The 13,052-nt window shown below is 41.9% G+C and overlaps 1 protein-coding gene across 3 annotated transcripts in view; it reads left to right on the forward strand.

The window, feature by feature from the left end:
* Nucleotides 1-13,052, forward strand: part of CUNH10orf67 (chromosome unknown C10orf67 homolog) — an 86,636-nt gene that overhangs the window by 38,704 nt on the left and 34,880 nt on the right. For all 3 annotated transcript variants that reach the window (XM_019532049.1, XM_019532058.1, XM_019532067.1), the window contains exons 8-9: nucleotides 3,946-4,011; nucleotides 9,653-9,721. In XM_019532049.1, coding sequence (XP_019387594.1) covers nucleotides 3,946-4,011; nucleotides 9,653-9,721 — 135 coding nt within the window. The remainder of the gene's footprint in view (nucleotides 1-3,945; nucleotides 4,012-9,652; nucleotides 9,722-13,052) is intronic.

Here is a 13,052-nt window from a genome sequence, read left to right on the forward strand (position 1 = left end):
GGGACTCCCCCAATACCTGCTGATCCCCCCTGACCAGTTTGTAGCAGGCCACAAGGTCCCCCCTTAACCTTCTCTTGTGGAGACTAAACAGGTTCAGGTCCCGTAGCCTCTCCTCATAAGGCCTGCCCTGCTGACCCCTGAATGTGGCATAGATGGAATTTAGGGGTATCTTTATGCCAGTGCTTCAGCAACCTCCTGTGTCTCTTCTATCAGAGTCCCCATGCTTAAAAATGGCAGCAGGGCATGTGAACTAAAGTTCATTGAACGAGCTTTAGTTCAAGCAGCCCGGCTGCCATTTTTAAGTGTAGGGATGCTGATACAGGAGTGGTGCTTAATCAGAACAGCTCTTAGAGCCACTCAAATTAAAAGCACTGCTTTCCCTTCCCCCTGAAGGACTTGCCCCTAGGGGCATTTGAGATGACATTTTTAAGCAGGTTTAAAGCAGGTTAAATACCTTTTGCACCGCTTTAATGGCATTGCTGTTTGCACATTTGATGGTGTATTACACGTTAATTCCAACCACTGTAGCACATTCAGTGGCATAACGCGCCTTAAATAACTTTGGGATGCCGTGAATGACTTTGGGGCACTGCAAAGTAAAACACCTCCAAGGAGTTTTTAGTTTCTTACCCTATAGTCACGGACGGAAGCACTGGACTCTGTGTGGCTCAGGGGCTATGCAGATAGCGCATGCAGGCAGCCTGGCAGCAGCCTGGGATAGCAGGCTCCACAGAAGAAAAAAAATGTGGAGTGAGACTGATCTTTTCCTTCCCCTGCCCCGGAGTCTACCTGCCTGCCTGAGCTGCACAGGGGCTCAGTGCTTCCCTCTGTGGCTGCAGTGCCCCCCAGGACTGCCCGAGTCGGGTGCCTGCAGGTGCTGCCTGGGAGTGACCCACCACTGCTGCGAAGGGAAGCACCATCCTTCCCACCACCGCCTGCAACCCAGGGACCATTCTGCCTGCCAGCAGCTTGCTCTCCTCTCCTTGGCAGGTAAGGATTGGGCAGACATGGTTGAACATGACATGGGGGTTTACTTCACCCTAAATTGAAGCAGTGATTTTAGAAAACTACCACTTCAATTTAGAGAGAATTAAACCCCCATGTTGTGTACAAATGCCCTAGGTGCGTAATAGAAAACATGATCCAGATCAATGGTGTTCTAGCAGTTGCACACTAATTAGGATCGCTAGGTGCCCCTAGTTGTGCCTTAAAAGTTCCCTAGGTGCCTAAACTTTAGCTTCTGAGCATTTTTATAAACAATCCAGCTCAAGCAACTAGGTATCTAATTCCTTCCTAAATTTCATGCTTATCCAGATTGAAGCTAGGAGTCATATACGTCTGTCTAGGTCTCCAGTGTGTGAGATGCCCTCTCACAGAAGAATTCTGCACGAGAAAAGCAGGACAGTAGGGATAGAGATATACTTTTTGCAAAGTAGCCCAGAGTTAGAAGATTTCCACAGGAAGTCAGAGATTCCTTCTCTGCTTGAGGGGATTCAAATGCATATCTCCCACCTCTCAGGAAAGTGCCCTGACTGCAAGCAGAAGCGGGGCAACTGGGCAGTCATGAGTGTAAGATTCAGGGGGCCAGGAAGGCAAACCACAGTGATGAGGGAACTTCTCTGAGAAGGTTGAATCCTAGGGTTACGTTCCTACTGTTAGGGTTATTCCTGAGGTTATTTTGGTTTAAAAAAAAAGAAAAAAAAGCAATGGCTGTCTCATGTGGAATACATATATGGTCCAGTGACTAAGGAACACTACTCAGGACTCCTCCCTCTGACAGGATCTACTCATCACTGGGGTACAGAGTCAGGCTCTCTTGGTTTCTCTCTTTCTGAGGTTATGAATCTTGCATTCCTGGATGCCCACTGGCCTTCAACAGGAAGGGTATCCTATAGCTTGGTGCAGTGGTTTTCTAGCTGGGATGCACATTCCCCTGGGACTATGTAGCATTTTTCCAATGTGTATGCCCCTAGATTTTAATAATGAAAGTGGAGCTTCTGATTGGTCAACATGCAGTAATAGCGGTACCGTGTGTTGGTGTCCATGTTAATGTTTTTCCTGAGAAATGAACATGCAGATATGTGTTGGGTATTGGGGGTATGAATGGCAGTATTTTCCAGGTAAAGGGATATGCAACCAGAAATGTTTGAAAACCACTGGACTAGCGGTTAATGCACTTTCCAGGGAGGTTTGAATCCTCTCCTGCTTTCTAGGCAAGTCTTTTAACCATTAGGACATTATGCAAAGGTAGCCGTTACCATACCACCACCACTCGCTGTGGGTACCATGCTTCACATTGAGTCAGTGATGCTGGGGGTGTGAGTTAGACCCCTCTTCTCTAGATCCCAAATAGGTGGAGGCACTAAATAACTCAAGAGAATAGGGAGTACAAACAAATGCTGTGCCTAGCATTGCCTATGGGCAGTTCTCCTTTGGAAATACCCAGTTCTCCCTGTTCTCTGTATGATGATTCTAGACATCTAAACCTGTCAGTTTGGATTGCCCTCCAGGCACCTGAAAATTAGGTGTAGTACTGCCTAAATGGAGGTTCTGACAAGAATGATTTGGGTTTAGACTCAGGTCCTCAGGTGGACATGTATGACAAAACGGTTCATAATATAAAATTACAGGGTTGAAAGGGACTTAGTAGTCATCTATCTCAATCCCCTGTACAGACACAGGATTCATGTTCCCTAAATTATCCCAGACAAATGCCTATCCCTCCTCTTGAAAACTGCCAGTGAAGAAGATTCCACAGCTTCCCTTAGTTGCCTTTTCCATTGTCCATTTTGAGATCAGATCTTTCCTGAGAGTATAATCTTAGATCTATCTTTTACAACTATTATATTAGGGGTGATTACAAATAAAGCATACATTTTACATTAAACTTAATTTTCCATGTTGATTTTGTAGATAATAGAAGGAAAATATCTTCCAAGTACACTGCCTAAATAAACAAGTTGAATACTGAAGAGGTCTTCAAAGGTCAAAGAAGAAAGAAAATGTATTCTGTTCTCCCCACAAAACCACAGAGTGGCCATGAAACTGCTCCTGACCAGCCACTGCAACTTTTTATAGTTCCCTTATGGTTGCTTTCCCAACATTTTACTTCTTTTTTTATGTTTTGACTGTAGTTAGCATTTCCAATACCCCCTCTGCACTAGAGGTTTCTTACATGGCTGTGCTGTATGCTGCATAGGTGACAGTTTTCCTGGACAGATTCCTGAAACCAAGCAATGAAGCAGTATTAGTTGCACTGTGTTCTGCATCTCTTTCTTCGACTGCAGGATTTGTTTCAGAATGCAGTTGTCCAGAGACAGCTGTATTTTTACATATAGCTATCCTGAGACCCGCTTGTGTGTGTTGTGCATGCATATCCATTGTGTGTTCAGCACAAAACTGAAGTGTACATTTGCTGTCTAAGTTGTATAATCAGTGTTTGTCACCTCTTTTGCACCTACCACACATGCTTCAAGATTGATGCCTGGCCATCATCCATTATACTTTTACCTACTGTGTTTTCTTAGAAAAACTATGGGTGTTTAGGTACGTGCTCTGGGAGTGGTGGGGGGAGCACTTTAATTAGAGCACCTCCGCGAGCTGCTCTAATTAAAGTGCCCAGAGCATTTTGTATATCAGCATCCCCATACTAAAAAATGGCAGCAGGTCACTTCAACTACAGCTCATCAAACAAGTTTTAGTTAAAGTGCCCCCACCACCATCTTTAGGTACAGGGACACTGATACGTGAGGTGGTGGAGTCAGCTGGAGTGCAGTAATTACCATGCTCCACCACACTCGATTAATCGAGCCTGCTCCGATGTGCTGTAATTACAACACATTGGAACAGCTTCACTTCTCATGTATAGGTGCCCACTATTTCAAAAGAATGTTAGAAGACTGTTAATCTAAAATGCAACATTAATTTTTATATGTTCATTTTTAGTTAATTACAGCTCATGAAGAAATGAAGAAGGAACTTCAAAATGAGAAATTACTGGTTAAGAGTCTGGTAAGCTTCTTGTGCTTATATTATTTTTAGAGATCAAGATTTATTGCAAATTTCATAAAAATAGATTAAAATTCAATTTGCTATTTTAAGCATATATATCAAGTGTTGAGTATATATAGATGAAGGTACTGATTTTTTGAGGGAAGGAGAGAAGAAAAAAACTTTAGGATGTTTCTTGCCCAGAAGTAAAGAAAGAATAAAAAAAAAGTCTTTTAATTTTGCTGTATCTTGTGGAGATCTTATGGAAGAAATATACACAAAAATGCTGCTAACAGCTTTTTTAAAGAACTTATTATTTTGTATATATAATGGAAGCACTTAGAAAACATTTAACAAATTTAAGATTATTTGGAAAGATTTCCTACCAGTGATTATAAGTGTCTTAGGATAGAGAGAGCCCTCTCTTAAATATTTTTGTATTCTGTCTTAGTCTCATAAGAACACTGCCTTTTATTTTCTTTTTACATGATTCAAGAACTTTCCAGATGGCTGGTCCTTTATTTTATCGTTTGACTTTTTTTCCAGCTTGATCTCGCACTGCTTTCACACTGGTCACCACTAATATGTCTTTGTTACAGTAAACTGGCTGGGTTTATTATAATAAAAAATAAAACACAGCTTGACTTGCAATCTAAATGTGTCGGAAAAGAATATGATACTGTTTTAGAAGAGAAAAGGTTGTGAATAGAAAATCAGTACCACTTCACTTATTTAAACATTTGCTTTTTTGCAGCTTGTCAAACTTTGTGCCAAGTCATAGCTGCTTTAGTTACTGTGTTTTGTTAATCTCAGCCCCATGTGTCTTGGGCTGTCTTGACAATGGGCCAAATCTTGCAGTTTTTACTCAGTCTTTGACTTCAGTGGGACCTTTGCCTAAGTAAGTGTTGCAGGATTGGGTATTTACAAAGCTACAAAAAACAAAATTTCAAGATTATGCAGGAAGTCTTCTTGAAACCAGTTTGTAAATACAGAAAGCAAAGAATAAATTAACTTGAAGGCCTATAGTGTCAACAAACAGTTTTGTCTTGAAAATGCTTTTTACATTTATTTCTTTTTTCTCTTTTTTAATTTAAAATATAAATAAGATAAAATTATAAATAAGATGTAAAAAGATTAATAAATAAGATTAAAATATAAATAAGATTATATGTGAGTTAGGGATTATAAATATATTAAGTCCAATGTTAGGGAACCACGTTTTAAAGTTATGTCTCTACATCTGTGTATAGAGTCTGATCTTTCAAAAGCAACTGGGTTACCATAAAATGCAGATTCATACTTGCTTTGAAAAATCCCAACCAGTGAATTTGTACAGACAAGATTGGAAGTCCCAGAAGGTGTCATTAATACCTGATTTGTCCCCATCAAATATTTATCACATAAGATGTATGACAAGGAAAAACTCAGATTGACTTTCCAGTCAAGGTTAGGGAAGTGGGCTGCAGCTGAAACAGGATTTTTACTTGTAAACTGAGTTTGTTGACTACAGAAATCTGTCAGGGAAAGTAAACACGAAGTTTAAGGGTATCAGTTTTACTAAGACACTTTTCAGTGCTGAACTGCACTTGAAGCATTGTCTGCTTTATCTCTCTTCTTTTATAGGCACTTTCATGTCAAAGGCAGTTCATCTTTCTTGAATTTACTGTAATTTAAAACAAGATGCAGCTTGAGGGAAGTAAAAAAATTCAAGTTTATTCTAAGTTTCAAAGTAAACTACAGGATTTGATTTTTTTTTTTTTTTTGAAAGCATACCGGGCAAGTAGCACTAATTCACCCAGTGGGCCCATCTACCCATGCAATTAGCATGATTCAGTAAACTCCAGTACAGTTGGAAGTTTATTGCTCCCAGGTGCTGTGTTTACATGTGTGCCTGGGACTGCAGCATGTTGAGCCAGGTTGGAGCAGGCTCATTTTGTAGGGTCACAGGGGTCAGCCTGCCAGCCTGGGGCTGCTCTGACCTACCTCAGTGTGCTATGGAGGGGCTGGCTGGGGCAAGAGGGTGCTCCAGTATGGGGCTAGTCAGCAGGCAGCCCATGCATTGAAGCATCCTTGTGCCCTGGGCACTGGTGTCAGCATTTACACATGTGTCACAGCACACTAAATAACACCACCACAGGATAGTACTTGTGATGACAGTTACTAACCTACGGCAATGTTTATTAGTTTACTGTGGCCGAATAGGACCACGTGTGTAGAGGCTGAAATTTGACTGCAAAGCTAATTAGTTTACTTTGCAGTAAATGTCTAATGTAGATGCACCCAGTGGGCACATCTACATGAGACACTTTACTGCACATTAGATTATTCTAATACGCAGTAAATCATCACCACCTATATGTGCAGAGGACTTACTGCACAGTAAATTAGGTTAATGCACTGTTTGCTAGTACCAGGAAAAAGAGGTACTAGATTAAAGACACATTAGCTACTGTGCAGTAGCATACATGCAGGCACTGACTGGCAGCAATTTGCTCCTGGTCAGCCCAGACAGCAGGGATCCACTGTTGCCTGGCTAAGCCCTGATGTGGGGAGGTGGGAGCTGTGCCAGCTCCAAGGTCAGTTGTCTCTCTGCCACATGGGAATTGGGACCCATCTTGATCCCCATGTGGCTGGGAGAGCTGTCCCAGCAGCTAGAATTTGTGTCCCAGCCATGTGGAGATCAGGTCAGAACTCAATTCCCATGTGGCTAGGAGAGCCATTCCGACTTGGCAAGGACATTGGACTGGGACTGCTTCTGTCAAGTGCAATTTGTTCCCAACAGGTGCACATGTGTAGACCTGCTAGCACTTTAATAAGCCTGAACTTTCTGCAAAGAAAATTTAGGTGCATTAATTGCATGTGTAGATGCACCCAGTGGATGAATCTAAACATGCATTAACGTCTTCACATGAATTTATGTGTCTTTTCTAATGTGCATTAAATTTAGTACCTCTGGGCATTTGTATACATGCATGCAATGCAGCACTGGGTGCTTTTAAAAGTCCTCAATGCTGCATCAGGTACATTTGTATAAATGGTGAAATACTTGCAAGCATGCAGCAAATGGCGGTGGTGCGCTCTTAAACTAAATGCATCAAAGGTGTTTTAGTTCAAAAGCGCCCCGCCACCATTTTCTGCATGCTGATGTGCATTTTGCCATTTAAACAAATGTGTGCAAAGCAGCACCATGTATATTAGCTCGCATGCTCTGCAGACTCGATTAATCAAGTCTGTTTCGATGCACTGGATTTCCAGCACATTGAAGCAGACATAGGTACATGTATGAATGCCCTCCAATGTGAGGTACTAAATTAATGTGCATTAATGCACGGTAGCACATTTGCATGCTTTTTAGTGACACTTCACGCACAATAGACTGTTTTACTGTGCGTTAGCATAATGTCATGGTTTTTTACATGACACTTCAATGCACGGTAAAATAGTGTACTGTGCATTAAGGTGCACATGTAGACACACCCAGTAAGAACGAAATTGTGCCTCTAAGATACAGCCTAGAGCATTAATCCCCGAAGGGTATGCTGCAAGAGTAAAGGAAACATGCTGCATTATCCCCCTGTGTGGGGGGTATGTGCTCTCCTCCCCTGTCCAGCACCCTGAGTCTGTGTGAGCTACTTGTAGCTGCTCCTCTACAGACTGCTGCCTCTGCTGCCACCTTCCCCAGCCCTTCCTCACGTCCAGGCAGCACCTGTTCTTTCCCCTTACTACCCCCAGGCTTCCAGCAATGGACTCTGCTGTGAGCAGGTGGACAGATGTACGGACAGAGTGGCACTTTTTAATCTGGTTCATCCCCTCCACTCCTCCCACACTTCCAGGGGTGGCAGGAGGAGCTGTGGGAGTGGTCACTGGGCATATGAGATCGTGCAGGAGTAGCTTCAGTAGCAGAGGCTGCCCTTGCTCCCTGCAGCATAGACCAAGGGTTGAGAGAGGTAAGACAGTGGAAAGAGCAGGGCATAGCAGGGTGAGGTCTTGCCCCTGCCATCTTGAAATGGCACCAAATGGATCAATAATTCTGAACTTTTTTTAGCCTGACAGCCTCCCTCCATATCTTTTCTGAATTTGAGATGTCTCAGCGATTTGCAACTGGGATTCTGTGAACTTCTGAAAAGGAATGAAAAGGGGCCTTGAAGCTAAGATAAGCTGAGAGCCATAGGTGGCGGAAGGCTAGGGCTAACGGAGCTTAGCCCACCCAAACACAGGGCAGTGGGTAGAGCCACAGGGCAGCTCAGTCACAGGCTCTGGGCTGCTGCAGTGGGGGGGGGGGCACACACTCAGACACGCAGTCAGGCTCGCAGCCCCAGCATGTGGCTTACTGCCCAGCACAGCAGCCAGGCAAGTTTCAGCCTACTCTGTGAAGACGAAGGGGCTTGGGGGAAGGGTTGGGGAGCAGATCAAGGTCCCCACAGTGTAGGAAGGAGTGGGGCAGAGGTAGAGGCAGGCTTGGGGTGAAAGGGGCCCTAGGGCAGGTCGTGGGACTGTCGGAACCTAGGCAGATTGTCCAAGGGCGCAGAGGGCTCCCACTGCTGCACGCACCCTGGGGGAGTCAAGGGGGACACTTTGACTGGCTCCACACTTTGAGTGGCTCCAGCCCCATGGAGCTCAGCCCAGTGGCAAGAGGTGGCGGGAGAGCCAGTGGTGAGATGCTCCGAGTGCAGCCCCGGCCAGTGGCATCCCCCGCTTTCCGCCACCAGGCTCAGCTCCATGGAGCTGGCAGAGCCACTCAGAGTGCAGCCTGGTGGCAGGGGGTGAGGGAGAGCCAGGGGTGTGCTCCAAGTGGCTTTGCCAGCCCCACAGAGCTCAGCCTAGTGGTGGAAGGCAGCAGGAAAGTCAGTGGTGGCGCCACTTGGAGCGCAGCCCTGGTGAGCACATCCCAGCAGTGGGAGGCTCCTCAGCCCCACAGAGCTGAGCCTGTGGTTTGTCTGGAACTTCCCGTCAGGCCTATTCACCATAGGTGATCTTGCCAAGAGTGTGAGACTCCAGGTGATATAGCTCTAAGGATCATTGGGACACACAAGCCTCTCCACTGCTACAAGGTCTCAGTCCATGGAGAAGTATATATAGTAGTGTACAGGAATCAAAATCATCGTATAGCTCTTCAGCTTTGAAAAAAGGCGTTTACAATTGAGCTCACTCTCTTTCTTTACTTCTCTTCAGTTTAGCATTGAGTTAAGCACATCTGATACCAAACTGACAGGATTCATAGGTGCCTAAAACTGACTCTTTGGCCTTCAGTCCCTAAAGGAACAATAAAGAGGATACATACCTTGATTGCCTTTTTGCTGTGGTTCTGTAGCACCTGGTGGAACTTTTATTATAAATTAATATAGATTTGTTTTATAGCCATATTTTTTCATAGCACCATACCATACAACCTGGTAAGAAATATGCAAAAGGAATAAGTAATGCTGCTGTTTAGCTCAGTAACGTGAAGTAACCTCAAAAGCAGAATCCTTTTGTTTTGGAAATGATGCAAAAAAGCATTGCTACAAGTCATAGGAAATTGTAATAGTATTGGGATAATCTAATGTTCAACTCTACTGGGAAGAAGACAAATTTGATTTCCAGTCTCCCACTCTTGCTTGTTGGGTAGGAAATACATCAAAAAATAGCAGTTTTTGTTCAACTTTCTTGTTGTTCACTTTAGCAATTCAAAGAAGCAAAGAAAGACATTGAAACTGAAGTGGAAAATAAAGTAACTAGCACAGAGACAAAGGTATGTAACTCATCTTTATTACATATGTAAGGTAAAAAGTTATTACCTGATACTATGAATGCACTATTTACACAGTACCTGTAATTTGTTTGCCACATGGTGGATGGTCTCTCCTCATTCTATGTGGTTCTAATTCAGTAAGCAGTTAATGTCCCTGTATTCACTATTAACTAAGATAGTGTCATTTTCTGATTTTCATCCATGTATTTCTAGATGACATGGCACAACCTTCATCTTCCACTCACTAATCCTTTGTATAAGATGACCATTCCTTGTCATTTCATCTGGTTGGAAGGAGTATAGTGAACTATAGGAGTCAAAGACTAGGAGGGGGCGCTACCAAGTAAGCATAGCTGAGTTTTGTCTAGGTGAAATATGGCAGCCCTCAATGCAGCAGATTACCTTTTTTTGAAATGTTGTACATTATCAGTTGTATAAACAATGAAAACATTGCCATCCTAGACCCTCAGCCCCACCCCATGCTTACTTCTCCACAAATAGCAATGGTTAACACAGAAACAGTATAAAACAAAATGTGAAAAAGATTATGTCACTTACTGGATGATACAGAACCCAGACACTTTAAGACTAAAAGCAGCATTATGGGTGTGAAATGAACAGGTCTTGATGAATTTAGTCTTAGTCCAGCTTTCTTAGTTTTTCTTAGTCTTTTCATGAGGTAACATTTGAATTCTGTAATTAGGGCCATGTTTAAAACTGCAGTTTTTGCTTCCCTGCTGATCAGGAGTGAGCTGCAAGTGGGGCCCCTCTACCACTCAGTGGCAGGGAGCGTGCTTGGGGGGCCCTGCAAGATTAAAGGAGCTGCAGTTCATGCCACTTCTGTCACGAATTCGGAGGAGCCCTAACTATAATAGGAGGACATGCAGTGTAAAAAATATAGATACATCTTAAGTATTTATGGCTGCGTGATATTAGTGAGAAAGAAAGTGTGGTGCCACTTACATAAGTCTGCCCACTATCACAAGGCTGATAGTGGTCATTAAGTCTTTCTTTACATCTAGCATTTGAATGCTATAAATAGGAGGAAATTAGGTGAAAAATATAGATATATCTTTTATATGCTAGTCTAGGAATGATTTTTGAATTACATATATGGTAAATGTTTCTCTAAAATATAGTGTTCCAATAGTTAGCAATTATGACTCTGTAACTTGAACAGATTAGTTATTTGAATTATTCAACCTAACTATAAATAGGTAAACAGTCTAATACAAGATTTCTGAATGCATTAGAGGCAAATATAATGTTTTTAGTGTATCTTCTGTACCAGTCACCAGTTTCTGCTGTATAATAAAGGTTTGGCTTCTGGAACTAAAAGTGAATAATATTTCTATTTACATTCATTTGTAGGAAAAAATGGCTGAATTAATAAAACAATCATTAACTTTTTCAGAGCATTGTGTTCAATACTGAAAATACCTTAAAATACTTTAGAATAAAGGGTTTGTTTTTCTTGTATCCTTTCTAAAGAAAGACAGAGTTTAGAATTGACAGAAGTTTTGTTTAACTAAAAGTTGCTTTAATCCTTGATCTTCCTGAAGCTTCAAATATTATCAGACGGCAAGCAAGTACTTAGAAGTTAGTATCTAAATCAATGTATTAATCACCCTGCCTTTTTGAACTTGTATTTCTTACAACAGTTATTTGACATTTCTTATTAATCATACTTACATTTGGCAATCCATGGCATGTGGTGGGAACAGCACACATGCTGATGAGATAAACTGAACCTGAAGCATGTCTGAAAGGAAGGATAAAAATTCTACCAGTTATTTAAAATATATAAACTGTTTCAAAGTAGTATGTGTTTGTTTTAAAACATGTGATACAGAATATTGTTAGCAGTTTGGTGTTTGCTTAGGAGTTTGGTGTTTACTATCCTTAATTATAACGCAAAGAAATGATAGGCAGCATTATATAACACATAAGAAAAGAGCTGCAGTAGCAGAATACTGTTGTTCAAGTATTGTTGTTTACATCTGAAAGATAATACTAATTAAGACACTTGTCCACGCTCTGGCTGCTATAGTGCACTATTTCACGTGTTGAAACACCAGCAGCAGCATCAAAATGGCAATTTCAACAGAAATTCAGTTAACCTGCCACCTACAAAATTGCCTTTCCACATTTCAGTCAGTCAAGAAGACTACTGTGAGTCCCCTAAAAAATCCTATCAAACAGATGTCTTTTGTAGTGTACTCATAAGGTCACCAAATTTGGACTATTTTAGACTAAAGAAGATGCAAGAAGGAAGGGAGAGTACCTTTACTGACCACAGCTGTGACCATTTGCCATATGACCCACCAGATAGGTTGGTCCCAGACAGTTTATTTGTTGGTTTTTTTAATAAGTCAGAATGACTATCTTATACTCCATCAGTAGACCAAAAGGCAGTAAATAACAGATGGGTATGCACACATACATAAATAGGGTCTGAAGGAGTTAGGCCTAAGTTTCCAGCATAAGGGGCTAATAAGCCATTATGTATGATAGACATCTGTATAAACTGTTTACATTTAAAATCTTGTTTTTAGCCTCATGCTTTAATTCTGTTGTTAGGATGAAGAATTACTCTGGTTTAAGAAAGCTTTCTGTTCACTGTGCAGATCATCATTGGGTCTAGTGGAGTATTGACAATGGATTCACAGCATACTGTAACCAAAAGTCTAGTCTGAGAATAGGAAAATCACCCAAGAAAAAAAAAGCATGAAGCCTAATAGCTGAGAAGGTGAACTCAGAGAGAGGCCTGACTTATGTGGAAGATGCAGATAGCCCTGTAATTATGACAGCCCCTAGCCAGATTATTGCTGCATTATAATTGTCAAACAACATCTTAAGGTCTAAAATCACAACTAAGTTGCAAATTCAAGTCAAGAGGGGCATGTGCCTTCAGTTAGAGGGCCTGATATTACATTTGCCATCTCCTCTGATTACTGCTCCTATCTTGTGTGGATTGTTCACCTAGATCACTTTTGTCCACGTCCCAGTTTCATCTAGACATCGACTACAGTACTGAACTGCATTTTCCCTCTCATACAACTTGGACACTGGGTATAATCTGCATGCTGAAAATATTTAAACTGGTGTCCCTTAACAGCTCCTCTCAGTAGCCTGAATGGTACAGTCTGTCATTCTACAGGACCCCACACTTGAGAATTCCTTAGGAAAAGAGACGACAAGCTGTTGCCATCTTTCTAAAAGAAAAGAATGAAACCACTGAAGACTTGCCCTATCCACTCCTGGCAGGATATACAGAATAGTCAAAAAAACCTCAGGATCACCAGCATCAAAAATAATTAATAATAGTAGC

This window comes from Crocodylus porosus, unplaced genomic scaffold (assembly GCF_001723895.1).
Source record: "Crocodylus porosus isolate Cpor-Errol unplaced genomic scaffold, CroPor_comp1, whole genome shotgun sequence".
NCBI classification, from domain to species: Eukaryota; Metazoa; Chordata; order Crocodylia; family Crocodylidae; genus Crocodylus; species Crocodylus porosus.